Source organism: Pteropus vampyrus, unplaced genomic scaffold, assembly GCF_000151845.1.
Source record: "Pteropus vampyrus isolate Shadow unplaced genomic scaffold, Pvam_2.0 Scaffold61, whole genome shotgun sequence".
Classification (NCBI taxonomy): Eukaryota; Metazoa; Chordata; class Mammalia; order Chiroptera; family Pteropodidae; genus Pteropus; species Pteropus vampyrus.
The window spans coordinates 3,141,021-3,165,420 of NW_011888842.1; the positions used below are offsets into that span (position 1 = coordinate 3,141,021).

Genomic DNA, 24,400 nt, shown 5'->3' on the forward strand with positions numbered 1-24,400 from the left:
TTTTTTTTCTCCCACTGGCTTGTGGGAATATACATCATCTAATTAGCCAAATGGATTTTCAGTTCAGCCCAATCATTTCCTTATCTAGCATCTGAAGCTTGGCGTTGCTCAGGGGACTGCACGGGCACGGAGGTCCTCATTAACTCTGATCCTCAATTACATTGATTATAAGCCTGCTTCCGTAATTGTACAGCATAGATCAGGGGTGAGCTGAGGAGCTCAGGCCGCTCCGTAGTGTCCTCTGAAAAGCCAGAGACACATCAGCCCCCAAAGAAACAGAAAGCTATAGAGAACTAAAAATACCACGGAAGGAGGTATCACCAGAGAAAATTTCCCAGAGAGCCAGACAGCAGCTGCGAATCCCTTTCATTACATCTTCAATCATGAGACAGACCTCTGAGAACCATGGACAGGAGGTTCCAAAAGAAGGCTCTGATACAGGGGTGAATGGGGGAGCAGAGAAATGAAAGATCTCGTGGCTGAAAAATGGTCTTCACAAATGAAGCTCATGGAATTTTTCTGGCCAAAAGTATTCGCTTCCCTCTTCTTCTTCCCTCTTTCTTTGTGTGCAAAATAATTAAAGATTCCCCTTCTTCCCGTTACATCTTGTATCCCCAGATCCCATCTGTCAGGGTCGTAAACCCAGAAGAAACATCTTTCTAGGACATAGAATAAAAAACAAACTGTGACGAAGGAGAAATAAGGAGTCCATCTACCTTCCTCCCAGTAGACCCGCAAAGAGAATGTACCCACTCCCGTCTCTCTCCCCAGGACACAGAGCCCCAAGTCAGGCTTGCATACATTCCACCACCTGGCATTGACCAAAAGCTATTTAAGGAGTAAGCAACCAAACTCTGCAAACACAAGGTTAAAACAACAGTTCGAGGGTATGTGAGAGTGGGCAGAAACAACCTGGAGATCTGGGAGCTCTCAGTCTCTGAGAGCAACCGCTCTCTAGGGGGAGGTGGAGTGGGTTCTCTTACTCATTTCTATACCTTCACCTCCTTATCATCTCTTTCCAGCTCTCTTCCCTTCTGCCATATTCTTTCCCTTCTCCTTGGATCAACATCAACCTCTTCCTCTGTCCTGTCTAAACCTGTTACGGGCTGACTTGTGTCTACCCCAAAATTTATATGTCAAAGTCTTAAACCCCAGTACCTCAGAATGTGACTACATTTGGAGATAGGGTCTTTAATAACATAAATAAAGTTAAATGAAGTCATTAGGGTGGGCCCTAACCCAATATGACTGGTGTCCTTATAAGAAAAGGAAATTAGGACACAGACACACACAGAGGAAAGACAATGAGAAGACAAGGGCAGAGACAGTCATCTACATGTCAAAGAGAGAGGTCCTCAGAAGAAATCAACCCTGCCAACACCTTATTTTGAACTTCGAGCCTCCAGACCTATGAGGAAATTTGCTGTTTAAGCCATAGAGCCTGTGGCAATCCTAACAAACTAACATACTACCTCTGCCTGATTTGACAGCTATCTCTTAGTTCTGCTACTTTCTCCATTAATTAACCTTTATTTTGTGTCATGGATCCCTATGCATCACTTCTCAGAATAAAGTTTTCAAATGTACACACCAAGGAAACCTATAAGTGAAACACAGTTCTATGCATGGAGCCCTTAGGGGTTCATAGAGTCCAGGATAAAAAAAAAAAAACCCTAGTCTGAGCTAAGTTATTTTCATCCATCCCACAGATGCCCAGTCTGCTGCCTGACCTGGTTCTAAACATGTCCGACATTACTGGATGGGCAGAGGGAGTGCAGTAAGATCATAATGAATATGCAGTCCTGCCAAAGTGTATGAATGAGATGCAAACGACAAAGAGCAGAAGAAAGCTAAGAGAACAATGAAAAGTTCCAGTGGCTATTTTAAAGGGGGTCACCTTCTTTCTTTCTGTTTATTACATGGAAATACTATTTTTTAAAGCTCTGAAGAATGGATCAGAATTTTATGCTGCTATCTATATATTTAACTTTAAAGAGTGTTAGAAAACTCTGAGTGCCTCTAGTCTAGAGTTTCTCAACCATTTTTTTCTTTTTTCATTATCACCCACTAAGGAGCCTTTTTAGACTTTTCCCCCCTAATCACCTGCCAACCATGAAATTTGAATATCGCAGATATATTGCACATCTGTTTGTGTACTGTGCTTTTGCCGTACATAAAAAGAGTATTTTGTGTGTGCCCTCCCCTGATGAAAATCAATTTTTATGTGTTTGGAAGTATTATTGTCCTCATTGAGAATAGATGCTGTAGTTAGACATAAAATGAGGGTTAAGGAAGGAGAAGGACGTTTCCAAGATCCCACTGGGATTAGTGAAATATCAAAACTAGAATCTAGACTGTATGACTCCCAACCTCTTAGCACTATGAGGGAGGTTGAGGATCAGAGAGGTGAACTGACTTCCCCAAGGCAACAGACCTGGGAAGTGTTGGGGGGCTAGACCAGAACCCAAGCGCTGTGAGTTCTAGCTCAGAGTCTGTGCCCGGATTTCAGGCTGACAATCAAGAATAGATGCCGTGGAGGTTTGTGAATTGTCATGAGGCCAGAGCTCCCTCATTGGGAATGTGAAATAATACCCTTGGAAGAACAGGGAGGAACTCATTACTAAATATCCACGAAAAAGAAGCATGGAGATGGACGAGCCTCTGGTATTCTGAGTGTTCCATGTTAGAAAACTAGTGATGTCCAAATAAAGCTTATCAAAGCCTCACTTTCTCTCCCCAAAAGGATGTTTCCCTGAAGAGCCAGACCCACATTTGCTCCAGGCAATTGTTTTGTTTCTACCGTTTTCTGTCTTCCCTACCTCAAATTGTGATCAAAGTCTGGCTAAAACCGATTGCCACAGAATTCCACGTGCCTTTATGTATCCCTGGTCTTGCTTCAAAGTAGAGATAGGGGTATTTGAGTCTGGACAAAAGAGGTTTGAAGTGTTGAAATTTTAAAACAAAATTATTTTTCTCTGTAGGGATATAACAATGAGGTACGAAGGTAGGCAGCGGGAGGAAAGAACAAAGTCATAAAATGCTTCTCGTTTTCCTTTATTTAAATTTTTAAAGAAGAATCATGGTTAAAGATTGAAGGCATCTATTTACTTTTAAGAATTTATTGTTTCTTTCTTTTTAAACTTTCTTCATTACTTCATTGGGAACTTATGCATCAAACCCAATCTCAATGTTGGATTTCTTTTTGATCAAAGATCAGTGCTTCTTGAATGAACACGATGGACAGCTGCTCCCAAAACTCAAAGGTCTTTTAGCTCTGAGTTACTAATGTTGAAAAACATCCCTCTCTGTCAGCTACACAGTAAGACATGGGCTTAGATAGGAGGCAAATGGCTGGATTCTTGAGTTAAACAGACATGGATCAAATCCTAGCCCAGGTGTGAGATCTTGGAACAGATCACTTCATCTTGGTAATTCTCTATTTTTTTTTTTATCTATACAATGGGAATATTTCATAGAGATTCAATGACCACTAAATAAAATGTACTGAAATTGCCTAAAGACAAGACCATGCTAGCTAAGGCCTCTGGGTTCCAGGGGACACTATTCCAGGGGACCAAATTTACATAGCAAATAATGAATGCTATGTAGAATGGTATGTCTAGCCATATATAATATATATGTATATACACACATACATATGTATAGATATTATTGTGTATTTCATATAAGTATATACGTTTGTATAATTGTATGTGTCTATGTATATATGCATACATATCTATCTCTCTCTATATCTATATATAGAGAGAGATATATATATATACACACACATATATACATACATGTAAGCACAGATAATTCCATGAATAATTGTAACCTATGTGGATGGTGCATCTTGGAGTTGTGCAACATGGCAGTCCTGCCTGGGACACAGTTAGACAATAGCTTCATTAAAAAAATACCTTCCTCCTACCTACCTAGGTATGCTTATTTCCGCTATGCTGATTCATGACTTATCTCACATCTCCTCTGATTTTCACAATATCGCAGGGTGAGCTGGGTGGGGCAAGAAGGAAGGATACGACTTTAAAATGTGTTGCAGGAGTGAGGCCCTACATGAACGTTTGGCACATATTAAGTTCAATAAATGTGTAATGAAAATACAGAACGGGTGGCTAAGACAGGTCTGGCTGACTGGGTTAACAAGCGAATGAATGCACCATGTGACTTTCAAACTCCACAAGGTTAACCGTGTTCTTTGCCCTGTTTCCCCTTCTTAGAGTCTACCCTCTTCTATGAAAAACACTTATTTTTACCTTTTCCAAAAAATCTGCACAAACGTTGGACTGTGTGGCAAAGACTCTCTTAACTGTGAGCGCTAAGAATAACCATATTAGCAATTCCTCCCAGATCTGTTTCATTACTACAGTGTAGGTTCAATGCCAACTGACCAAATTAAGCCCAGGCACCTGCCTGATTTTGTGTTTCTCACAAAATCAGAGTGTGTGTGTGTGTGTGTGTGTGTGTGTGTGTGTGTGTGTGTGTCTATGTGTTCCTCTCTCTCTAGATCCCTTGCCTTCTATTCTCTTCTTTTGTCTAGAAATGAATTTGGTGGGAAAAACACAGACCTTGGAATTGGCAAACCGTCATTCAAAGTGGTAAGTGTCCTTACCACTTATCATTTGAATGACCTTGAGAAATGCTTAATATTTCTTTTCTCAGCTCCCTCATCTAAAAGAGAACGAATAATACTTACCTTGCAGCATCTGCAAGAATATTAAATGTGACTGTGTGTACTTGACTTATTGGATGTACTTATCAAAAGGGAGTTTTTCTACTATTGCTGCTATTAACCTAATTGATCCTAGAAATGACTCTGGAAGGCAGGTGTTACATTTATCACCATTTTAAGGAAAAGGAAGCTCGAGGAGGTCAAAGGCATTATGTCTTAAATTGAAAAGCCAGGAAGTTGGTGTTTCCTAATTAAAACTCAGTCTGCTTGTCTCTGAGTCTAGAGCTCTGTCTGTAACACCAGGCTGCCTCCCATTCTTCTCACTTCAGGGAAAACATAGCCACAGTACTAAGATGTGTGTGTGTGTGTGTGTGTGTGTGTGTGTGTGTGTGTGTGTGTGTGTGTACGTGTGTGTGCTTGGCATCTGTCAATATTCATATCTGGTTATTTCTCTAAGTATTGAGCTTCTCGTGGTGGCTAAAACATAAATCAGACCATGTTGCGAGTATATGACACGGAGAGAGAGAAATGGCAGGAAGAAGGTGACATAATAATGTAATTCAATACTTAATGTCTTCAAAGACATGTAATACATCCTCATGACATTTCCAGAAGATATTTTCTGGAAACTGGACAATAATTCAAATTAATGCCAAGCCTAAATCTAATTGTTTTATGATGCTACCAAGGACTGCATGAGGCAAAGCTTCCAAAAATCAGAGGTTTCAACAGTCACGTTGATGGAACAGATTTCATTGTCTGGCACAGATCAGAACAGCTGCCTAAATATATAATATTGGTACCTGGAGCAACATAATAAAGGAGATCTGCGGTTTAGCCATAGCGTGGCATTTGCAGCAATCAGATCTTCACCAGCCAAACCCTATCACAAATTCTGGGAAAGGTAAGAGAAAGCATACGATTTTTATTTCAGTCCAAAAATGAAGGTCTCGAGGCTCAAACACGATACAGGATGGCTGAGATCCACGTTTCCAGTATGACACGTGAAGGATGAATTCGCTCGTTCTGTAGCCAGAGGGAATTGGTGGGGTGTAGCTTAAGGGTGCCAGGCTTTGGAGCCAGACAAGACTGGCTGGAACCCCAATCCTGCCACTGACTAGACGATGGACTTTTTGCCTATTACCTGACTGTGCAATCCTGGGGGCTCCTCTTCTATAAAATAGGGACGACAAAACCTACCATATACTCCTGTGAATAGAGGCATCTTGAGGTGGTTGATGAGAAAAGCAAGTTGCCCAAGAACATATAGAATCTTATCTCAGATTCGAAACAAACAAACAGCAATTCAAGGTATGTTTGTGAGTGTGCAGTAGTGGTAGCAAAAATTCTGGAAGCATTTACACTAAGTCATCAAACCAACAGACTGAGACCAGGAATAGGAAAGAAAAAGGGCATATTTAAAATTCCTTCATTCACTCCTGTATTACTTTTATAATAAGGGTACTGATGCTGCTGCTATTACTATTACTACTAGTAGTATAAGTCCAACAACTTCAGAAGATGTGGGGAGAAATAAGGATATAATATACACATAAAGTTATAGTATTGAGTCACACATATAGTAGGTGACCAAAATGTCCTTGTTTTTTTTTTTTTTTTTTTTTTTTTTTTGGTCCCTGGACACTAAGGAATATGTCCTCTCTCTCTTGGAATAGAAGAGATGGTAGAGGAAGGCAGCACTTGTCTACATAGTGCTGCTCCTTCCCATAGTGTTGTCCTCCCCAGGCCAACAACTTGCCCGTACTCTGGTCCCCATATCCTGGAGCATCCTCCTCACCGAACCTATCCTCCCAGGCCCAGCCAACGGCGAACTTGTCCTTCCTTGGTCCTTTCACCTGGAAGTGGTCTGTCTTTCTTCTGCCCCAGGCTTGGTGTATGCTCCTTTACCCTTACGTCGGTGTCACTACTAATGCACGTGAGTAAATATTTTGAATGGATGGATGGATGAAGTGACAAATGGTACTTTCAGCTACATGAAGAATATCGCCTTAGATGTTATCAAATGGAAACAAAGGGAGAAAATCACAGAATTCTCTCCCCACACACACCAATCATGCTTCAAATATCACCAATGAGCCTTAGTAATAGGCAATTTTTATTGAGAATTTAATATACTTTTTTATTCACTTGATCCTCACAGCAAAAGATATTAGGGGTTCTGGATTCAGACAGATCTTGTTCAGCAGCTGTGTGAGCTTGAGCAAAAGTATTACTTTCTTTGGAACTCAGTTTCCTCAATGGGAAAAAAAATGAGGAAAATAACAGTAACTATCTCTAGGGCTATTGTCAGGAAGAAGTTAATGAATGTAAAATATTTTTCAGAATGATTGGCATTCAATTATACCATACTCTATGTACATGTTCTGTGAAGTTATTATCATTCCCACGTCACAGATGAAGACATTGAGGGCAGTAAAGATGTACCTTGCCCAATTACAAACCTGGGTCTAGAGTCCAGATGTCTGGACTCTGGGTTTTGTACTTTGCCTACTGCCACTTTATTTCTCTGCAGGCTGGTGGTTGTGTTTAGGTCTGAATGTATTTATCCATAGCGCCAACAAATGTTTATTGAGCACTATACATATGGCAGCCCTGGTTCTAAAAACTGGGTATTCGACAGCAAACAAAAAAGACACAGCACTACAGCACTTGGCTGTAGAGAGTGCACAATATTGGGTAGGAGATGAGCATTAAACAAGTAAATGCACCAACACTTATGAGTACAAATAAGGAGTGCTGCAGAGAAAGAAACACGCTACTGTGAGTACCCAACAGGGTGTGTGTGTGTGTGTGTGTGTGTGTGTGTGTGTGTGTGTGTGTGTTGGTGTGGAGAAGGGAAGGTGGTGGTATCAATGAAATAACATTCCTTGCAAAGAAAGTAATAGATGTAAAGTGTGTGAGACAGAAAATACGTCAGGTTCTGTTTTCAGTTAAAACCAACAATGTAGCCCATGATGCTAGCTGAACGGGTGGACACATAGGTCATTTAACATAAAGCTTTCAAACTTAATTGTCATTTCTGGGGTGCTGAGTATCTGCAAGAGCACCGCTGAATACCCAGACCATGATTTTGTGAAGCCGAACTAGACCCGATGGTACAATTTCACAGTTTACACAACAGGAATGGGCATTAGCCGAGGGCACAGAAACGCCCGAAAGTAAACTAACATAATTTCACTTTTGTGCAGAACTAATCAATTTTCTATATGCTTGGTTGTTAAATTTATTTAGGTGATGAGGCACATTTGTCTTTTTATATAGAGAGAGTCTAGTACAGTGTTTAAGAGCAGACATATGGAGCTGAGTGGACAGTATTCATGTTATGGCCCTCTCGCAAACTAATGAAGTGATAATGGGTTTTGGTTTCTCAGCAATAAAACTGTGATTTTATTATTATCCCTATAACAATCTCATAGGGATGTAGGAGGGGATGGACATAAATTAAATTTCTGTTGTTTCAAATTACTCATTTATTATAAATGAGGTAATATGTATATATAAAGTACTTAAAACAGTACCTGGCACATAATATGTGCTTATTAAGTGTTAGCTATTCTTAGACTCTGTCTACCTACACATATTTGGGAATCCTATCATGAAATACAAGGGAATGTTGTCTTGTTCAAATACAGTTTGGTAAAAATAAACACAATAACCAAAACTCCTGCTTAAACAATATTCACTTCGGATACAACAGTGTAAACAAAAGCTCATTCTGTGACTAATTTCTGTTTTCTTAATTGCCTGCTCTAGCTCTGGACCTCAGCCAGGAGTCAGTCTTTAGCCATGCCGTGGATACACACACATCAGATTGTGTAGGCACACAAATAAGAACACACAGCTCCTGTTGCTTCTGAGGGCTGTAACGAAATGACATTAAAAATGAGTGATTCGAAACAACTGAAATTTAATTAAAAACAAAATTAAAAGTTGTTCCAAGTCCCATATTTTGGCCAGCAAGACTCAAAGGAAATTAGTAAATGCTACTAATAGCTGGCTCCAATTCACAAGCCTCTATGAAGAGACAGTCAGAGGAACGAAGATGCACACTTTTCAGATGAAACAATTAAAGATCGCTTCTGAGAAATAATCATGAACAGTATCCTAGGGCAAAAAGAAACATTATTTGCTGGTGTGTTTCTTTTTGACTTTCTCATTTCCATTATGGGAAAGTGCCCTGAGATTCTCATGTAGCGTCTTCTATGGCAACCGAAGACAATGATTTTGAAAACCAGACTTAAACGAGTGGGAAGTGGGGGCAGACTCCGTTTAAGAAATAACTGTCACTCACTGCCTGAAATTCCACCTTACCTTTGAAAGTTTAAATACTCAGGCTAAGTAAAATTCTAATCTCCCACCAATTATGGGCCTCAAAAAACCAGTCAACAAGTGCCAGCTGGGCACTGGGGCATGCAGGCTAGGATGAATAAATGAGCTGGTTTCTGGGGTATCGCCATGGATGGAATCAGAGTGGACAGTGGGGTTTTGTCTGAGATGGAGCAGAGAGGTAGGTCCAAGAGAGTGGTCAATCTGTTCCAAGTTCTCAGGGCAGCATGGAGGTAGGCAGAGGGGAAAAAGCAAAAACTATCTCGAGAACCAGCAAGATATAGGCAATGAACTCAGGGCGATAAATGAGAGGTAGAGGGTGAAGAGAAGTCAGGGGAGAAGTGACCAGAGCTAGGATGCTGAAACTTTTCATGCGTGTTAACTGGCCGGAAGTGGGATGGCCCAGGTTAACTTAAACTTACAAAGTTGGGGCAGACGGCAAATAACTCTCAAACAAAGGGACATCCATCAGAGCCCGACTTCACTGAACATGAGCTTCCCTGCTGGTGGAACAGCAACAAGAAAGCTTTTTCTACAGAAGACCTGGTCCCTGCAACCCCACCTCACCCTGCCCCATCCCTCACAACCGCAGAGAGACTGTTTCAGCTTCTCTGCCACTCAAGCGGCTTTGAATTTGCTGTTCTCTCCTCCTGGGAGACACTTTCCAATTGGGCACCTTGCACATCTCAGTTTAAATGCTACCTCCTCAAAGAGGTCTTCTCTGGCTGCCATATCTGAGCATGACACCCCAACTCTCCTCTTTAATTATTTTATACCATCTTAATTATTTTCACAGCAGCTCTCACTTATTTCATCGCCACAACCTAGTTCATTGTTTTGCTAATTCACTTTAGGTCTGTCTCCTACTGAGAAAGAAAGCACTATAAGGCCAGGGCTGTCAACAATACATTTCTCAGGACAGCACTGCTACTGCCTCAGGACACGAGAAACAAATAAGTATTTGTTCAATGAGTAAATAAGCTCCGCAAAGATGAAATAAGATATTGTAGGCAAAACACCTACTACACTTCCTGCCACATCAGGAGCACATGGTGACTTTTAACTGATATTTTAATAATCATCTAACATTACATTAATTTGGATTATAATAAATCTTGATCTGGGAAGGACAGAAGGATGAATGAAAAGGCAACCAGAGGGCTCAAATGTCAACTTGATGTTTTCACATTGTGTTTGCAACAGCTGTGCTTATTGTATAGATATATCTTATTGCAGTGTGAGGATGGGGGAGGGGGTGGGACTGGGTGCTGCTGATGGCTGCCTCAGCAGCGTGATGAGGGAGAAGAGAGAAGCTGAAACCAATTCTTTTTTGCACAAACCAGTTTCGACTGACCCTCACACAAATTCTTTGAGGTGGATCACATCTGTCCAAATTCTTTGAGGTGGATCACATCTGTCCAATGCTCAACTTGACCCCTACTTTCTCCAAGAATCCTTTGAGATCTACCTCAATGAGAGTCATCTCCATCTCCCATTCTGTTTCTGATGTAGCTTTGGGAACGACGCAGCTTATGACTCTGAGCTGGAGCTTGGTAGTAAAGAGTCCCACTCATTTTCAGGTCATGTGAACGGATTTTGGATTTCAAAATAAAATTGCAATAAGGATCATAATCACGGTAATAATATTAAAGGTCTCATATCAGTTTTTTGAGGGTTTTTTTTTTTTTTTTTTGGTCTTGAATGGAAAACATGTAAATATACTGGGTTACCATTTTGTTGGAGGCTATGATGAGAGAAGAGAGCACCTGCCTGAAAGCACTGCATGATTCAGTCGGGGTTTAACTAGACAGACAGGCATCACGGAGCATTGTCGGGCTGTGATGACGATGAAACAGGGAGCTTCGGGAGCACAGAGTAGGTAGGGGCCCTGCCTCTGTGAAGACGGCAGCCACATCTTGGCTGATGGTTGAAGCACCGGAAGGCAGCAGCTGGGTGGAGTGGAGGGAAAAGAGGATTTAGGTAAAAGGGAAAAAAAAAAAAAATGTTTGAAAAGGAACAAAAAGAGAACCTGGCCTTGGGGGAAAAGCCGTTTCATTTGGCTGGAGTGCAAATAAGATGGGGAATGGGCAAAGATAAGGCTGAAAATATTTTTCTCATTCTCACATTGTACAATGTAGAACATCGCTAACCTGGCTACTTTGCAAAACGCCTACAGTGTACCCTCACCCCTGTGCCTACATTCTCCCTCTGGAGATGCAGAAGCTGCCATTTTTCATGGATCCCATATTTCAAATATGACAACAGCTCTGATCACCAGGCCTTGGGACCTCCTTTCAGGCCCCTATTTCCATGACAGGCCCCGTGCCCGGCACGTTAATGCTGCATTGGAGTCTTTGCAGGAAATGGCCACTCCCGGAGTCTTCATGACCATAGGTCACAGTGGCACCTGTGTGGGGACCAGGACTAATCACTTTCTCCATCCTCTGTCCTGGCCCAAATACTGCAGTGAGACATCATCTGAAACATTATTCAAATGATTCAGACCTTCAGGAGAGCAGCCTTCGGAGATCTGGCAAGATAATTTTAAGAGACGAACACAGCGGCGGCCTTATCAACCATTTTCATTTAGGCAGGATTTATAAAGGTCCTAATACTGCGTGTTCTCCAGCGTTGCTTGCATTTCCCCCCCTCTTTTTCTTCTACAAATGAAGCCACGAAGTGGGCATCTGATTCTTGATCTCACAGAAGAAAGCTGAGGCATGAACAGAATAGTAATACTAGCTAGTCCCTGAATGTGTTTACCATGGGCCAGGCTCTTGCATTTGACAACAATTCGATCTTCAAAATCAGTCTGATACCCAGCGCACTAGCATTCCTGTTTTTCGGAAGATGAAGCCGCTTCATAGGGAAGGTGGAGTTAGGATTTGAACCCAGGTTACTCTGCCATTGGTGTTTGTACCGTTAGCCGCCACACGTCCCTACTCGTCAAAAGTGTTCTTATTTTGATGTCTGTCATCACCGAGCTATCAGGGAGGCAGAAGCCAAGTAGTCTCTGAGTCCTCTGCCTTCTTGGACCTTCCTTACAATTAGTTGCTTTATTTCCCTGATTCTAGCTCTACAGGAATCGACTTATCTTCATTTTCACGTTTAATGCCCTCATTCAGACGTTATCGTATAGACTAAATATAACAGTCCCTCACAGGCTCCTTGCCTTCCACCTTGGTTTCTCAAACTCACCCACACTGTGCTCGGTGAGTCCACAAATCCTTATTGAACACCGAATGTGTACTGGAGATTTCACAGGAACAAGACAGCTACATTGTCTGCCCTTAATGATTTCAAGTAGCATCAGCAGGGGCTATTGGCTACTGAGTATCGACTATGTGCCAAGCACTGGCCAACTGCTTCCTATACAGTCATTTGATTGCCCTTTGAGGTAGTTTACTGTCATCATGACTATTTCACAGATAGGAAAACAGAGGCTTAGAGATGAAATAACTAGCTCAATGCTACACAAGTAGGAAATATCAGAGCTAGGTATTGAACCCAGGGAGTGTGATTCTACAGCCCTGACTCCTAGTCATTGAATAAGCAATTATAACAGTGCTGAGTGCAAAAGAGGAAAATTCAGGACCGTTTAACAGGGAGACCTAACTTAGACTATGAAGGTGATGATGATGATGATGCCAATAAACACTAACATTACCGATTGCTTCCTGGTTGCCAAACACTCTACTAACAACTTGACAGATATCACCTCATTTAATTTTCCTATTATTATTACTGTGCTCACTCTACAGATTAAGAAACAAGTCAGAAGGGTTAAGTAACATTCGGAATGTTGCATAGCTGAGAGTTCATAGGGCTAGCATTTGAGCCCAGATGCGTCTGCCTCCGCAGCCTGATCTCTTAATTAACATCTTGCATTGCTTTTGTACAAGCAACTGTGACTCCTATGCTCCCTTGTGTAAAATCCTCCAGTGGTTTTACGATTCCCAAACACCTCCACAATGAAAGACCAACACCAAGACTCCTGCTCTTCCCATCTGCTCCTCCCAAGTCCCGTTCATCCCGCATGGAGCCCCAGATGCTTCGAATGCTATCTGTTCCTGCCACACCTTTGCTTGTGCTGTTCCCTTTGCCTGGAAGATCACCCCTCTTGTCCTCACTCTCTCCCACCACCTCCAACAGTGAGCAAATACGCTCGCTTCCAATTCCTGCCCTCTGGTTCCTCCAATGGGACAAATCCTCTTGCTCCCTAAAGGTGCTTTACCATAATTTGTCTAGGGTTCAGGAAAACACTCCAGGCTTCCCTGGTAACCCTGCTGACTCTTGTCTATATGCTCTACATGGCCCAGATTATGAACTGCCTTCCACTGTAGCCTTTGGCTTTAGTAGCTACCCTCTCACTTTAAGTTGCATGATTAGCATTTACTGAGCACCTGTTATGAGATATTTTCATATCACTCTCTATTTCATCCTTATCAGCACCCTGAGAAGCAGAGGCTAAGAGCTGTACTTTGTTATAGATAGTGAAACTGACGGTTCAGAGAAGTGAGGTGACTCGTCTAAGATTCATAGTAAGTGGAGGAGTGTAGCTCTGAACTTGAGATTTTATGCTTCTAAATCTTGTCTTTTTCCCCTACCTCACACTGCTTTAGGTCTGACTGTGTCTGAGTTTGTCCTAGAATATGAGTCCTGGCCCTGAGCAGGCACTCAGCAAGAGTCAGTGGAAAGTCTTAATGTATGGAGTCACCGAGAAGAGCCCAAAATGGGAATCGGAGTGAAAGCAGAGGAGGGGATACGTGGAAGGTTCAGGAGCGCGCCAGGGTTCAGGAACAATTCCAGCTGAGAATGAGATGCCCAGGCCTTAGGCAGAGGTTCAGAAAGTTTCCAATAGTTGCCAAAAGGCCCGGGGCTGTGCAGCTGCAGATATATTTGGCTTAGATAATCCAGACGAGTGGCTGGGGAAGAAAGCCAAACAGCAAGGCTCTGCTGGGCACTAGGGCCTGGATGGGAATGTGGGGTGGGCAGGGAGGTGGGAAGGATGTGCAGGAAGAGAGTGGCGAGGCAGGAGGGATGTGCGGGTTTTAATTATTCCTCCCGTCTCATCGTTTCCCTCTCAGAATAGGATGCACACTCCCCCTCCCATACTCTTGCTGGCATCCGAGATGTTCAAGGTCCCTCGGCAGCTGACGCTGGGAGCTAGAGATGGAGAGGATCGTTCTCACCACTGCCCAGCTACCCACCACTTCCTCCTTCCTTCGGTAGCCTCGGGAGCCCGCAGTCCCTGCCCAAGCTTGGCTGTGGTCCTTGTAAGCTTTCTTCAAATGGCAACTTGTGGGCTGTAAAATGTTTGCTTAGCTGCCTCTGTTTCTGAAATCCTTGCTCAGGGGGCTGCCTGGCCATACACTGGTGCCAACGAGAGCGGGAATAGAGAAGACTGGGCACACTAGTGGGATGTGGCCGCGTGAAGACCTCAGAGGTCATGTGCCTAATGGGATAAGTCAAGGGGGACTTTGAACCCCAACCTTTCTCATTCTACTTTCAGAATGCTAGGGCAGGGAGAAACTTTAACAAAGTTCCCATCTTGGTTCCTTCCCACATTTTACAATAGAGAAACCAAGGGCTAGAGAAACGGAGATGTGACAAGGTCATGGGGAATTTACAGTCGAGCTAGAACATAATCTTAGTCATCGAATCCTCTGTCTACCACATTCTTTAGCCCCTACTTTGAAAAATAATTGTGCTCAACCCCTTCTTGCCTGTGTGACACTGAGGTGGCCACATAAACTCCTGGGTGTGAGTTCCCCTTAAATTTAAAATGGGATAATGCTTAGATCTGCTCCACGAGGTACTAGAATTAAATGAGGTAATATCTGGCAAGGCACTTAGCACAGGGCCTGTCACTTAATAATGTTCTATAAATGTTACCAGTTATTAGGGTTGTTATTATCACAGTCATCAGGAGGTTTGAACAGCAGGGTTTGTGTGAATGCAGGGAAAATGTCCATGTCTCCTCTGGGAAGCTCGCTGCCATCCATCACCCACCTCCACGCAAATGTCAAAGGCTCTAAGATCCAGCTCAGGTAGCATCTCCTCAAGACAGCCTCTTCTCGAAGCACTTCCCATCCCCAGCCTGGGGCGCTTAGCTGCCTGCCCTTCCTCTATGTTTCCACGGCAGCTGGTGCAGTCCCCATGATGACTCCGATCACACTGCACTTCACATGTCATCTGTGTGGTGTATTTCATGACCACCAAACTGGGGGAGGCGAGAGATTGTGTTTTATCCATCTCTGCATCCCTAACATCCAAGCGTGTTACAAATGAGGTGATGTGCGATACAGTTATGTGCCGCTTAACAATTGAGAGTCACATTGTGAGGAGATTCATCATTTTGCAAACATCATGGAGTGCACTTTCACACACTCAGATTGTATAGTCTGCTACGCACCTAGGCTATATGGCATGCCACCATCGTATGTGTGCTCCATCGTTGACTGAAACATCGTTATGCTGCACGTGACTATATTTGCTCACCACAGGGAGAAAGGGAAGAAGGAAGGGAAAAAACCAGGCACAACATATGAGAAAGAATTAGCACTATTACTGAGAAATTTTTAACTCTGAAGTTTTCCTCTGGCCAAGTTAAGCCTTCCTGAAATAGTACCTTCTACTTACTTGGCCATACTCACTTGGCCATACTCTTTCTAACCCTTTTACTGTCTTTATAAATAATAAAGTTATTAACAAACAGAAAGGGAAAAGCACAACACTGTCATAATCGTACCTACTCTCACAGTTGGCCAAGGTCTTCCACACTCATTAGTCCACCAACACTTGTTTGAGGCAAGGAGTCTTAACAGGGCTTTTGGATAAAGAAACTGGAGCTTGGGCAGGGGGAAGGTGAATTAATATACCCAACATAACAAAAGTGGACAGCAGAAGACCTGAGAGTAGTACTCACATCTCTTGGGTCACAGATCAATGCACTTAACTTCTGTACCACGTTACTTTCTCTCTCCCAGCACTGTACCTCTGACTCAACTCTACCCCACTTTGCAAACACCAAGCCAGTGAAACATCTAACTCCAATACCAAGATCCATCTCATCAAAGCTCCCACCCATCATACTCTCCTCTCATTCTAAAAGTTAAAGGAGCCTTTCCCTCACAACAGTAGAATGGAATTATTAACGAGAAAAAATTAAATTTCCCTACCTCTTCCAACTATCATCTGTCCCCAGTTCCTAGGAACATATTTTTGGACTCTATCTGCTATCAAAACACAGAAATTAGTCTCCAATTTTGGACGTCAAACTCAGTTATCCCTTTTGTTAAGAAGAGAAATTAAGAGCAATTCATCCTGGTTGGAAGCCAAGCTAACATCTTAGCGCAGAGTGTCATTAAAAATCTCAACACAATGGGCTGTTGTGATATCTTTTAAAGCGTGAGCATGTTCAGCTGCTTAGAGTGGGTTTCCAGGGTTTGTTCTCTCTCAAGCCCCTTGTCACTTTTAACCCGGGGATCAGTGACTATTTTAGGAAGAAATGGCTTGAAGCATTTTTTCCTTTCATGATTTTTTGCATTTAGACTTTCCTAATGAAGATGTTTGAGCAACAAACAAACAAACAAACATACAAACAAACATACAAACAAACAATGATTCCACTCTAGGGAGTATTCGCTGATTCCATCATCAGCCTGAGGTCATTACTGAGCAAGTTGTCTATCAAGGACAAGGAGAGGAAAAAATGCTTTTGCAGTTTATAATTATATTACCAGTTTCCTTGCAGATCTCGTTTTAATTCTGACTGAAACCTACCCTCGCCTTCTCCCTGCACTCTCTCACAAATAGTTATTAAGTCTGGGTTGGAGTTCAACCTATTCTTCCTGATTTTAGCATATTAATATGGTTTATTGGTATTTCTCTGCCACTTCCCACCTGGGTGTTCTGAACCTCAGCTCAATTTAAATTTTCCCCTCTTCTGGGCTCTGGGATGAAGCTTGTTTCATTTTGCTGTTTGGAAAATATGAGTTTGATTGGAGTTTCTCATCTTTGGGAATGGGAACAAAAACCTGGGGGAGTGGAGTCAATCGCAGAGGAGGAGGCAGCCTCTGATTTCTTGCACTGTCATTCTCCAGGATATATCTTAGGGCTTCTGGGTCCACCTGCCTGCCTCCCCTCCCTTCATCTGTTTCACAGACATAATTTATTACATGTCTACTTAGTCAGAACCTCTCTTAGCTATCACAATAGGTTAGGGCATGAATATACTTTGACCCCTGCCCTTGAGGAAATTTAAGTCTAGCTATTGAAATCATTTCTTTCTTTTTCTTTTCTTCTTCTTTTTCTTCTTCTTCTTCTTTCTCCTCCTCCTCCTCCTCCTCCTCCTCCTCCTCCTCTTCTTCTTCTTCTGATCAACGAATAGCTCCTTTCGGGCACTAACTCTATTTGAACACTTTCCCACGTGCTAAATATAACATGCAAAACAAAAAAATTATAATCTCTGTCCTTATGGAGCTTACAACCTGGTGGAAGCCCAACACTAACTAGATAAGTACATAATTACAAATTGAAATAAATGCAATCAAGGAATAGAGCAGGGCTCAAAGGGAATGGTTAGTAAGGAACCTGTTAGACCCTAAGATGTATAAAAAGGTCATCGCTGTAGAGTAAGTGGAATTTGTCCAAGAGAAACTGGATAGGAGAAGTGGGGAGAAGTTTTTCAGCCAGTGAGATTAATATGTGCAAAGGCCCTATGACAGGAAGCAGCCAGGAATATTTAAGGAACCAGTGTAGAGAGAGGTGAGGCTTGAGAGGCAGGCAGGAGCCTGATCATGCAGAGATGTAAAGGCCATGTTAAGAAGTTCAGTATTTATAAAAGTACAATAAGAAGCACTTGAACAGTTTTATGGGAAGATGCAACATGCTGGGATTTTTTTATTTTAAAAGATCACTTTTTTTGCAATGTTGAAAAAATATTGGTAGGGAGCTAGATTTGAAGTGAAGGCCAGTTCTTAGGACAAAGACAGCTGTTCCAATGACACGCGCATAATAACAACGATGATGGAAGGTAGACTGTGGAGTCATAGAAAGGTACAAATAAATTCTATGTAATTTTCAAGGAAAAAGATTATTTCTAACTGGAGGTTTCTTTGAAGAAGGTTTGAGTTTTTGTTTAAAAAATTCTAGAGTAAGGAGAAAATTAATTTGGCTTTAGACATGGGTAGGGTTGCAAAGCATGAAGATTAGGAAGGGAACTCCTGTTGGAGAGCCAGGTTTAAGCAAATGTACACAGGGAGGCAGACACAAGGCAAAACAATCTATTTTTCTAGGTAGCATTAAGTGTGTGCAAAGGAGTTGAAGACAAAAAATGCAGAGGCCATACTGTAGAACACTTGTACACATGAACATGGTCCATGGTACTCAAAGTTCTGCAATCAAAACTGAACATTTTAAAACAAAGCCCCAGATGATTACAGAGACATAATGTCCAAAGAACTACTTTTCTTAGATAAGTTGTCTGGCAGTTTGTGTCCAGACAGCCACCTTCAGTGTGGTGTAATTTTCCCCTCTAAGAGCTAAAAATACTCCTCCCATGTATCCAAATCACTGCAAACTAGCTCTGAAGTCAATTATGAACCTCATTCCTCATTAAAGGCACAAAGCCACAGATTAGCTCACTTTTCTGGGCTGAAAGACATGAATTAGGGGTGGAAGCAAATAAATGTAGACCAAGATTCATTGTATACAATTTTGTGTTCAAAAGCAGCTACACATGCGGCATACTAATAAACCAGGCCATTCAAATGATGAATATTTCCACTTGATAATTTCTTAGGGGGCAAGAAATCCTTAGACCTCAAATTCCTCAGTCAGAAAACAGAGAAAACTTGAAAACCACCTTAGTAAAACCCAAAACACGATGCTAACGATTTAACTTGACCTTAAAAAAAAAATAAAAAAGACATTTAGGCATGTATATTTTGATGCAATGGGAATATCAACATAAAAAAAAAAACAAATACAGGTTTTGTGCATGTGTGTGTGTGTGTGTGTGTGTGTGTGTGTGTGTGTGAATATGTGTGAGAGGTTTAGCCAAATAATATATTCAAGAGATATCAATGGCCTTCACCCATTCCTGAGTCTCACTCCATTTCTGAATTTAGTCAAAGAATGTGTGACGCTCAAGAATGAGGTAGTAAAGAATAAACATAGCATGAAAATCCTAAAAAATTAAGTGTTTTTAAAGTTTATATTCAGATAAAATGGCTCTGAATCAAATACCATATACCCAAGCCAAATGCATTCCTTCACTTTTCTTCTATAGCTTCATAGAAATGGGGTCATCTATTCTCAAGCAATTCCCTATGATGGGGAACTCATTACCTTGCAATGACCCTCTTCCAATATTAAAAAAATATTATCACAACTACTAACATTTATGTAATTTATCGAGCCATTACTAGGTCTCAGGTACTGAGCTAAAAGCTTTATGAGCATTATTTCATTTATTCATCACAATAACTCTATGAGATAAGTACTGCTTTTACCCCTACCTGATAGGTAATGAGGCTGAAGCTTAGAAAATAAAGACATTTTCAGTAAGGCTCAATCTTCTCTCATCTATGACCACCCCCTTTACCCACATAGTTCTAATTTTGCTTCCTGGGGATTTCCAGAACAAACTCGCTCCTTTTCAAGACAGTAATCTTCATGGTCATTTTTGTGAAAGTGTGGGGGTGTGGAAGGACTTTGGATCAAGGATTCAGGTACACTTGGGCCCTCATACATTGCTCCACTTCTGTGTGTTAATTAGGCCAATCATTAACATCGCTGGTACCCACTTTCCATGTATGCAAAAATGAGGATGCTAAATCCTGCCTCACATGTCTGCTACGAAAACTGAATAAGTAACTTCCTATAAAGTATTTTGAACACTGAAATATTTATAAGAGACATGCTAAATAATATTAAGTTCATTTTTTTTGTCCAGGTTCCTTCAACTCTTATAGAATAATTCTCCTCCAGTGTTTCCTTAAGAGGTCATTAGGTATCTACAACGTTTTTCCAATATCTTGACTACAAATCCTCTCTTTTCACTTTTTCAATGCACAGCTCCCAGAACAGAAGTGAAAAGAATAGAACAGATAACTCTAGGTGTAGTGTTATCTGTCTACTCTAGAGTGAAACCTTCTTACTCACTTAAATAACTTATTCCTTTAAAATTAATTTCTTCTACTGGCTTACCATAGGGCCAGAATGTTGGGTGTCTATATCCTGACTTACATTGGGAGCCTCAAGGGATGTGCCAACTAATATTTCAGTTAAGATGAATTTTTAATATTAACCAATAACAACCTTTAATTAATAATGTTACCTGCATGACAATTTGGATGAAGCCCAAATCCATGTGATCAGGGCTGCTTTATTATAAAACTCATAATGGATCATTCACATTGTATTCAGTGCTATGAAGAACCACTGGAGTTGTGCCATGAGGCAACTCCATTAATATGACATTGATAAAATCAAAGATAGAAGAAAGCAAAGCCCCTTATCAGGGCTGCAAGGGGTCTCAAGGAGTTATTGCATCTGTTAGATAGAAGGAAAGTAATACAGAGATATTAATGTAGCTCTCAAACTTCTGTTAAGGGATCATCTAGAGTTCACTTTAAAAATATTAATACTTGGGATCCACTGCTAGAGAATATGATTCACTAGTTCTAGGGATCCAATCAGATGACCCAAATGCAGATGATTTATAGACCACAGCTGAAAAAACAGTGTGAAATTCACTAAGTTTGGACACAAACCCAGTCTGTCTCTTCAGTATGTGCTTAGCAGGGCAAAAAGCCACTAGTGGGCTTGAGAAGGCTCGGACAAAGGAAGGGGTGATATTTGCCAAGGGCTTGGATTGGGGCTATGTCAGTATTTGTTGCTCTTGCCAGCTGGGCTCTGGACAAGTGCTATATTGTGCTGACCTTTCCCTATAATGGGCAGTAAGCATCAAGTATAACTATGTCGTAACACAAGGGCAAAATTCATTTTCTTCCTGAAGACAGGACCGATTACTTAGCCCACTTCAATACTTCAGCACCATGGACAGCCCAACGCACAAGGTTGGCTGAGAGCTCTCTTTACTAAGAAGGGGCTGGCAGTTTAGCAGCTTCAGGTTCGTGGGGGAAAGCGAGAAAGGTAAAAGCTGCCTTGGCCATGGCCCATCTCAGAGAAGCAAATAATTTACTTGGCTATAGAAGCGATATACAACAGAACTAGTATTTGACTTCATGTTTATATTATTCCATAGTCTCTGCCCTTAGTCATTAAACTATTTACCATGACCTTGAGTGAGTTACTTAACCTCTTCAGACCTTCATTTGTACATGCATGAAAATAAACATTGAAAAATTAAAGGTCGCTGAGGCCTAATCTTCTACAGTTATCGAGTACTGATGGGTGAGGACAGTGGTCGAAAATTGACCTATTCATTTTCCAACATTATTGTTCATCATTCTTATTCTCACATCCCCATATTCCAGCACAGCCAGGTTCTGGTGATTCTTCCAACCCTAACTAAGCTCCATGAGATCTACTTGTGTAGCTGCTTCTGTAAAGATTTTTCCCATTCCTCTGCCATCTCCCACTCACAATTTTGCCTGTCTTATGTTCACATATGATTTGATAGGTATGAACCAAAGGCCTTGTCTTTACATCAGAAAATAAATTCACTATATGTATAATATGAGAAATACTGAACTTATTTGCAGTTCAAGTGAAAAATAAGTTGGGGCTCATTCACAATGGTGAAGCAGGAGCAATCATAGGATGTATTAATAGAAGTCTGGGTGTTTCAGAGAAAGGAGGTGAAAGTTCCACTACGAAGAGAAAATACAGAAGGAATCAATACTAAGTTCTGTACACTGTAACAAAATTTGGAGATAAAATTAAGTTACATTGAGGTAAGGCTGACAAAAATAGGGTTAGAATTTCAAAAACACTCAATATATATCTAATGGGAAAAAATTATGAAAATAATGGTACTAACATGATGCTAGAAGTCAGAAGGGTAGTTACCTCTTGGAAGGCATTAATTGGGCGGGAGCAAAAAGAAGCTGAGGTGCTACAAATGTTTTATGGTTTGATCTGGGTGGAGTCCCATATAAACATCCTTTAAGCTGCATACTTGAGATATGCCTTCTTCACTGTATTTATTACAAACTTCAATACAGTTGAAAATAGTAATGACAAGTGAGAACAAGGATTTGGGGAAATGCACCCACCACATCCTGTTGAAGTATGTAAACTGGAACAACTTTCTGGAGGGCACTTTAGCAATAGATATGAAGAACCTTAATCAGTATTTTGGACCATGCTTTGTGAATGATTATTGTGACTATGGTGTCTCATTAGTTCAAATTAATTGTGTGAAGAGTAAATGGTAGGCTATAAGAAACTTGTAAAGTACATTTACAGGGAATGAGACATGAGTATTCTTCAGGACATTCAGGAAATTCCAACAAAGCTTATACAACCTTCTTTGTCACATATTTTTTAAATTACTAAATATCATTTTTCAGGGGGACATTTTTAGTTTGGAATAGGATCCACAAGCATGGAAAGAAACTGTAGGTTCTCTGATATAGCTCGATCTTTCTGCATTCATATTTGAATTCTTCTTTTATTTAATAAACCATACTCTTGCCCATGGAATAAAAGCAGTTTTTAGTTTCGTTCAAAACCCAAGACTCTAAATGATAAAGGCCTCTTCCAGAATGCTTCTTTTTTCCCTGTCATATAACTCTGAGGCTGGAGGACATACATGGAGGACATCTGACCAGCTAAGGGTGCAAAGTGCATAGTAGGTGTGGGGCATCTCTGATGCTCAGTTCTTACCGTCTGCAATGAAGTGCTCAGGCACATGCAGAGTCACCTTCACGGTGAGCGGACAGGACATCTGACTGCCACACACCATGGCCAGGATGCAGGAGCTCACAGCAATCAGTGTCAAGGCCGTCTTGTTCACTGGGCTTTTCAGCAAACCTAACAACACAGAGACACACAGAGACACATAAGTCTAGGAGGTGAGGAGATGGTGATGGCATTGAGTTTGAGAATCATATTATTTTCTCAGTTGGGAAGCTGAAAAAAGGAACCATATTTACCAGCCTCTGTGCTTACAATCTCTGTGGCCCCTTTTTGGGTATTGGTTTAACTCTCTGAAAAATGGGTTTATCATTCCTTTTGGTAAAGACAAAAAAAAAAAAAACAAGCTTCCCAAAAATCATGACATCTTACTCCTCCCATACCAATAAAGCTGGTTACTCTTGATAATAATTAAATAATGTTAAATTGTCCACTGTCTTTAGAAGCAAGTGAGAAGACAGTGTGCTGTTGAATTTATAAGGTCTAGTGGAATGAGCAGGGCTTTGGAGTATGACAATCCTGGGTTCAACCTGCTTCATTCTCTGAATCTCAGCTTTCTTATGTGTATGATGAGGATAATAACAGCTCACAAGGTTGTTGTGATGATTACATAACATAATGTACGTGTGATGTCTATCATCTAAAAGGGTTTCACTTTTAGAAACAATTAGAAGCTGATCAGTTCCAATCAATTTCACAAGCCTTTACTGATCACTTACTTTGTGAGAAACACACAGAGCAGTATAAGAATTGTTCCTGCTCTTCAGGAACTTACCAGTTAGGGGACAAAGTCACACTTATCCCCAGCTAATTGGAATCCAAGGCAAATTGTATTAAGAGCTAGTAGACAGGGCATAGGATGGGAGGGGACTTTTGTCCAGGAAAACTAAAGACAATTTCACGTATGCAGTCGAAGGAGTAGATTAGACCTGCATGGCAAAGAGACCACTGGGCTAGCAAAGAAAATCCATGGACTATGTCCCGAGCCCTCATCGTGCCTCATTCTTTAGGCTTTTATATTCACATTTATTTTCCAGGTTTAGATTACCATTTTTAGAGCAATGTCTCCCAAATTTCTATTACCCACTGGGCTCTTCTTTTGAGCAAACCTTTATGCCCAAACCTTCTGGACATCTCTCTACGAATGCCCCATGCACGTGACAAAAAGAACACATTCAAAGCTGGACACATTATCTTTTCTCCTCCTCTCTTTCTTCTGAGACCCTCGACTTATTGAAAGTCTCCCTATTTAAACTGGTCAGAAATTTAGATGTTGTGTTCCAATCTCCCATCTTCTTCCTTTACATCATCTAAACAGCCAAGGTAGTCCTATTTATTCTGTCCTTCTCCTTTTCACCTCTGTCCCCTCATATCTTCTATTGTCTGTTTGCTTGTGGGATGAGGAAGGTGTGGGCACATCTTCCCATCACATTCCCTGCTGGAAACCTTAGCGCTGTTTTGTCGCATCTG

At 41.3% G+C, this 24,400-nt stretch overlaps 1 protein-coding gene across 1 annotated transcript in view; it reads right to left on the bottom strand.

The window, feature by feature from the left end:
• ASTN2 (astrotactin 2) overlaps window positions 1-24,400 on the bottom strand; it is an 843,256-nt gene that overhangs the window by 478,679 nt on the left and 340,177 nt on the right. Inside the window, exon 6 of the mRNA XM_023531046.1 lies at window positions 22,901-23,047. Coding sequence (XP_023386814.1) covers window positions 22,901-23,047 — 147 coding nt within the window. The remainder of the gene's footprint in view (window positions 1-22,900; window positions 23,048-24,400) is intronic.